Genomic DNA, 6,725 nt, shown 5'->3' with positions numbered 1-6,725 from the left:
TTTGACCTATTAGTAAACCTAAAAACCTATTTTGTTTGAACATTTATAAATAAAAAATTCTGACTAATATTTAAATTGATTAACAAATTAAAATATTAATGAAACTAAATGCTTCAAATTTATCTATTAACATAAATTTTGCGATATTATTTATTAATGAGAACTAATAAAAACAACTTTACAACATTGTTGATAAGTTTTTATTCAACACGTTTTCATAAACTTTTAAAGATAACTAAGGTTTATTATAGCATTTTAATTCAAAACATAAGTAAAATATAATAATAATAATAATAATAATAAATTTATTTTTGTTTATTTAAATAGGCCGACTTTTATAATGTGGCCTAATCTTTTTAATTAAATAGATTTATAAAAGAATTTAGGTCTTTTTTATTTAAAAAAATGACATAGACTTGACTTGCGTAGACGATAGACCTGTGTTATAGTTGGTCTGACTTATTTCCAATCCTAAACATAACAATTAAATATAGATTTTAATTGAAATTCACTGAGGTGTAAAGAAGTTTTATATTATCAGTGAATCTCAACCGTTGATTTGTTAAAATTATTGAATTTTTATTTCAATTTCTATTAAAGTAATTCATTTAAATGGTGATGATGCATTGTTGGTGTAAAAAAATTTAGGGTAATGCTAACGAGTGCCCCAGGGGCACTGGTTAAGAGATTTAAAAGGTAAGTTGACCTTCATTTAATAAAGTAAAAAAGATAAGTTTTTTAACCAAAATATATGTATTCAATGCATTGAAACCATAAATAATTAACTTTTCCATAGAATATTGTAAGTATTCAATGCATTGAATATATAATTTTTTCTTTATTAAGAATGCTTAACCAGTGCCCCGGTAAAAGATATTAATCTCATAAATATAATAAGATTAATTTGTATGCACTATCACAGTAAAAGATTTTACAACATCAGTTCGTCATCATCAGTTAAATAAATAACTTTGACAAATAAACGGTTGAAATTCACCCGGGGTGTAAAACTTCTTGACCACATCGGTCTATTTCAATTAAATTCATATATAATACATTTAAGTTATAAAATCTAAATATTAATTATACTATATAATTGATTATTCTTTTTCACACTACAAATCCCATGATTCATGATACCATAATAATAATGATTGATAGACAGTTAAGAATATTGTATATACATGAATTGGTCTAAGGAAAGAAAACCCTATTAATCTGGAGGAAAATGGCAGGAAGAACCCGAGGAGACGCATGGAAGAACAGTCCAATTACACGGTTTTCATGGAGTGGCAAAACCATTGCACTGGATCGAAATTCGATAACACTGCCTCCATGGGTGGCAGTAGGGGATCCATTGAGTGGCAAAACCACCCTACTGGATCGTATGACATTGAAATTGAATAAGTTGGGATACAGATACATGATCGATTATGATATCGCAATCTTGGTTCTTGATATTACTATTTACTTACAACAACAAACAATTCGATTGATCAATCTTTTACAAACATGGAACTCAAGATTCATTGTCGCCTTGAATCGCCTCGACAGGTTTCATGGATGGAAAACATGCAGTAATTCTCAATTTCTTTCATCATTTAACCTCCAGAGTAAGGTCGTTAAACATAGGTTTTATGGAAGGCTCAAAGAGGTAATAAAAGATGTTTATTTTTTATTTGTGAGTTTTTGTCATTGAAAATATTTTATTTGTTTTCTTTCATGGCTGGCTAGATTAACTCTCAGTTCAAAGAACTTGGGATAAGTACATGTTTGTATTGTTGGAACAAAGAAATAGGAAAAACTGTCAGCCTTGTGCCTACAAGTGCAAGAAGGTAAAATCATCTACTGGCTACTGCATTTAGCATCATGTATAAAATATTTATTGGTAGTGATTCTTGTGTTCTCTGTGTGATAATATAGTGGTGAAGGAATCCTTGATATGATAGAACAATTGATTTTATTGAGCCAGAAAACTATGGTTGAGAAATTTCATGCCAGGGAAAAATTTAAGGTTAGCTATATATATTTAATTAAAGCAGATTGAATGTTTTTCATGTTAATTGTAGTGACATGATGATTGTTATTTGTATTGCTAGTGCACTATTTTGGATGCAAGCAGAAGCGCTATCAATGTTGTTTTACTTAATGGTGTTCTTCATGAAGGAGATCAAATAATTGCCTGTGGAAAGCAGGCAAGTACTTCGAATATAATTACATTATCTTTTATTACCTTCGCTTCTCTTTATAAGAAAAAATTTACATTTTAAATTTATATTTATTAAATAATCAATGTATTCAGACTATTGATTATGCTATTTTTTTTCCTAATTAACTTTTCTATTTTTAGGGGCCAATTGTTACCACAATTCAAGTTTTATTGACACTCCCGCCAATAAAAAAACTTGGTGATAAGGTGCATATAGATTTTTTTTTTTTTAGTATTTGCTCGGTTTAGTATTTGCTCGGTAATATATTCTTATTTTAGGCTAAGTAATGATAGTCTAATTTCAGGCTCATCATATTCGTCATGAAAAAATCAAAAGTGTTAATTCCGTCAAGATAATTGCCAAGGTACATCTTCAAGATAATTATTCTATGCCATTTTTAAATATCTCATTTTCATTCTAGTTTTGAGAATGAGAACTTAGTCATTATTTTTTTTAATAATATATTTTAGGAGCATGAAGTCTTTTTTTTAATAATATTTTAGGGGCTTGAACATGCTGTTGTTGGCACTTATTTAAATGTGGTGAAGCCTGCCCGAGACTAAAAATTTAAATGTGGTGAAGCCTGAACCAAGATTGAATCGGTGTTTATTTATGAAGTACTGACACTACGAATTTGACTCTGACACTGACACAACGACACTTGTAATAATTTAAAAAAATGAATAAATTAAATATAATCGTAAGTGTCAATGCAAGTGTCTCATACTGACACGGACACGGACACGCCGTTTTTCAGAGGTGTCGGTGTTACATTGGTGTTTATTATTAATTTCTTTTTCTCCAATCAAGACAATGTATTTAACTTCTTTTTTTATTATTGTGTGTTATGAGATGAAATCTAATCTTCATTACTGTGATAAAGCTGGTACAAATGATATATATATACAGCATGAGTTGTAGGATAGCTATGATGGTCACTCTATACAATACCATAACTACTTAAAACTAACAGATAACTAACTATACTACATATACAAAAACAGTTAGTTATCTCCTTCTATTTTATCATGGTGCAATATCCCCCCACAAGTTGGAGGATAGATATTGATCATCCCCAACTTGGATAGCAAAGTATGAAAAGGAAGAGGTAGCAACATTTTGGTGAAGAAATCGGCCAGCTGATCTTTGGATGAAACTGGTAAGAGTTTGAACACATGAGCAAGGAGTTTTTCGCGAACGATATGGCAATCGATTTCCAAATGTTTGGTACGTTCGTGAAACACCGGATTGGCAGCAATGTGAATTGCACTTAAGTTGTCACAGTATAGAACCGGAGGCTTGAGTGAAGAGACGTGGAGATCACGAAGAAGATATATTAGCCATTGCATTTCACATGTGGCAGCTGCTAGGGCGCGATACTCAGCTTCAGATGACGAACGAGAAACGGTGAGTTGCTTCTTCGTGCGCCATGAAACAAGTGATTTGCCAATGAAGAAGCATTGGCCTGAAATAGAACGTCTTGTATCTGCACAGCCAGCCCAATCTGCATCTGAAAAGCCAATCAGCTGAGTGGAAGATTGTCGAGGAAAGAATAAACCACGAGCAGGACAACCTTTGAGATAACGAATGACGCGTGTAGCTGCTTTGTGATGAGTGACTGTGGGAGTGGAAAGGTATTGACTCAGTTGTTGAGTAATGAATGAAATGTCGGGTCGCGTGGCTGAAAGATATAATAGGCGACCAACCAGACGTCTATATTCGGAAATATCGTGATAAGTTGGAGCATTATCATGATGAAGCTTGATAGCTGGATCAGCAGGTGTGGATACAGGTTTGGAACCAAGATATCCAGTATCTGAAATGAGATCTAAGCAGTACTTGCGTTGACAAACTGTGATACCCTTAGATGAATGCGCTACCTCGAGGCCAAGAAAGTACTTAAGTTGACCAAGATTTTTGATTTGAAAGGAGTGGTGCAAGATGGATTTGATGTGATTAATCTCAGATAATGAATTGCCAGCAACGATGATGTCATCAACATACACCAAGAGAAGTGTGAATGAATGAGTGTCTTGTTTAGTAAACAAGGAGTGGTCGGAATTGGCTTGTTTGTAATGCTGAGCAAGAAGTGTAGTAGTGAGCTTCTCGTGCCATTTGCGACTGGCTTGTTTGAGTCCATAAAGAGACTTAACAAGTTTGCACACTTGATTGGGTTTGCTTGGTGTGACACCAGGTGGAAGAGACATATATACATCCTCTTGCAATTCCCCATGTAAGAACGCGTTGTTGACATCCAATTGGTGAATGATCCAGTTGTGCATAGATGCAAGAGCAATCACCATGCGCACTGTGGTCATTTTGGCGACAGGGGAGTAAGTGTCAAAGTAATCGAGGCCTTCAATCTGGTTAAAGCCTTTTGCAACCAAACGCGCTTTAAACCTTTCAACTGAGCCATCTGCATGAAATTTAACTTTGTATACCCATCGGCACCCGATTGGTTTGATGTTAGGAGGCGCATCAACAAGTTGCCACGTACCTGTTCTTTCAAGAGCTGACAGTTCAGCTTGCATGGCTTGATTCCAACATTCAAACTTGCTGGCTTCAGCATAGGTCCTTGGCTCATGGAGGGTATTAATGGACATGACAAAATGATGAAAGGAAGGAGATAAAGAAGAATAAGAGAAATAGTTAGAAATAGGATATGAGGTACCTGATGATGGTTGATGGGCCTGATTAGTGAATGAATTGCACAAGTAGTCTTTGAGGTAGGTTGGAGTTTGTCTAGTTCTGGCTGGAAGTTGGTTTGTAGGGATAGAAATGTTGGGGGCATCAGGCTCAGGATGTTGGGTTAGTGGTGCAGGTGCAGGGACTATAGGAAGTGGTGGTGGTGTGTTAGTAATGGGTAGCTCAGTGGTAGGTGGCATAGAAGGTGAAGGAACATGGCTTGGAGAATCAGACTTGGAAGTGAGTTTAAGTTTAGGATTATGGTAAACTTGCCATGTAGATGTAGGTGTGGACTTTTGAATTGTGTAAGGTAAAATAGTTTCATGAAATGTCACATGTCTAGAAATGAAGATTTCATTGGAATGTAAATCAAGGAGGACACTACCTTTAAAACCTGCCTTGTATCCTAAGAAAGCAGCCTTTCTAGCTCTAGGATCAAGTTTGGATCGATGATTTTGGAGGGTGGAAGCATAGACAAGGCAGCCAAACACCTTGAAATCATGAATATCAGGTAGTTGGTCAAACAGAATGTGGTAAGGTGATTTTTGGTGGAGTAATGGTGAAGGTATTCGATTCATTAGGAAAACAGCATGTTGGAGAGCATAAGACCAAAAATGCTTTGGCAACTTAGATTGGTAAAGTAAAGCTCTACCTATGTTAAGTATATGCTGGTGTTTTCGTTCTACACGGCCATTTTGTTGAGGTGTCTCAACGCAAGACCTATGATGCTGAATGCCCTTAGAGTTAAAAAATTGTGGCATGATGAACTCTGGTCCATTATCAGACCTGACAGTTTTAGGGGTAATATGATGTTGAGTTTCAATCATGGCGATGAATTCTTTGACACAAGTAGCAACATCAGCTTTGGTTTTAAGACAAATAATCCAAGTGAATCTGCTATGGTCATCTAAAATGGTGAGAAAAAATCGATGACCATGAACAGATTGGATGGACATAGGTCCCCAAATATCAAAATGCAATAGTTCAAATTTGGATGAAGCATGAGAAGTGCTGACAGAAAAAGGTAATTTCTTTTGCTTGGCAAAATGACAAATATCACAAATGTGAGTTTTATTATGAGAAATTGTTGGATACAACTGTGTCATCTTATACAACCTATCATTAGACAAATGTCCTAGTCTAAAATGCCAAAGTGAAGTAGAAGGAATGGTAACATCACAAGAAGGAGCTGCTAAATGATTGGCAGAATTCTGTAGGGAAGATAGTTGGTTGATTTGGTGTTTGGCAGCTTGAGGTACTTGCAGTTGATATAATCCATTCACTAAATCAGCCGAACCAATCATCTGAAATGTTTTCATATCCTGTATTTGACAAGAAGAGGCATTAAAGATAAGTTGACAATTTAGAGACTGACACAATTTTGAAGCTGAGATAAGATTTAGCTGAAATTCAGGAGAGTATAAGACATTTGTAATATATAACTGAGGTGAAAATTCAACATTGCCAGCATAATTGACTAACACATAATTGCCATTAGGTAAATGTACCTTGAGAGGTTTAATGCGATAGAAAGAAGTGAAATAAGAGATAGATGAACAAATGTGATCATTTGCTCCAGAATCAAGAAGCCAAACAATTTTATTATGACTTACAAAACAAGTAATGATACTAGGGGTACCTGACTGGTGATTCTCATCTGATGAAAGATCAGCATGAGTTGTAGGATAGCTATGATGGTCACTCTATACAATACCATAACTACTTAAAACTAACAGATAACTAACTATACTACATATACAAAAACAGTTAGTTATCTCCTTCTATTTTATCATGGTGCAATATTGTGTTTGTCCCATTTTTTCCCATTAA

The 6,725-nt window shown here is 34.7% G+C and overlaps 1 protein-coding gene across 1 annotated transcript; it reads left to right on the top strand.

The window, feature by feature from the left end:
• Window positions 1-1,228: 1,228 nt before the first annotated feature.
• LOC131614718 (eukaryotic translation initiation factor 5B-like) lies at window positions 1,229-2,773 on the top strand. Its single transcript, XM_058886276.1, has 7 exons — window positions 1,229-1,654; window positions 1,735-1,835; window positions 1,924-2,014; window positions 2,100-2,195; window positions 2,351-2,416; window positions 2,515-2,574; window positions 2,714-2,773. Exons 1-7 carry the CDS (start codon window positions 1,229-1,231, stop codon window positions 2,771-2,773), a joined length of 900 nt encoding a protein of 299 aa, XP_058742259.1.
• The last annotated feature ends 3,952 nt before the right edge of the window (window positions 2,774-6,725 follow it).

The sequence above is a fragment of the Vicia villosa genome, linkage group LG6 (assembly GCF_029867415.1).
Source record: "Vicia villosa cultivar HV-30 ecotype Madison, WI linkage group LG6, Vvil1.0, whole genome shotgun sequence".
Lineage (NCBI taxonomy): Eukaryota > Viridiplantae > Streptophyta > Magnoliopsida > Fabales > Fabaceae > Vicia > Vicia villosa.
This window is presented reverse-complemented; position numbering and strand designations above follow the sequence as displayed.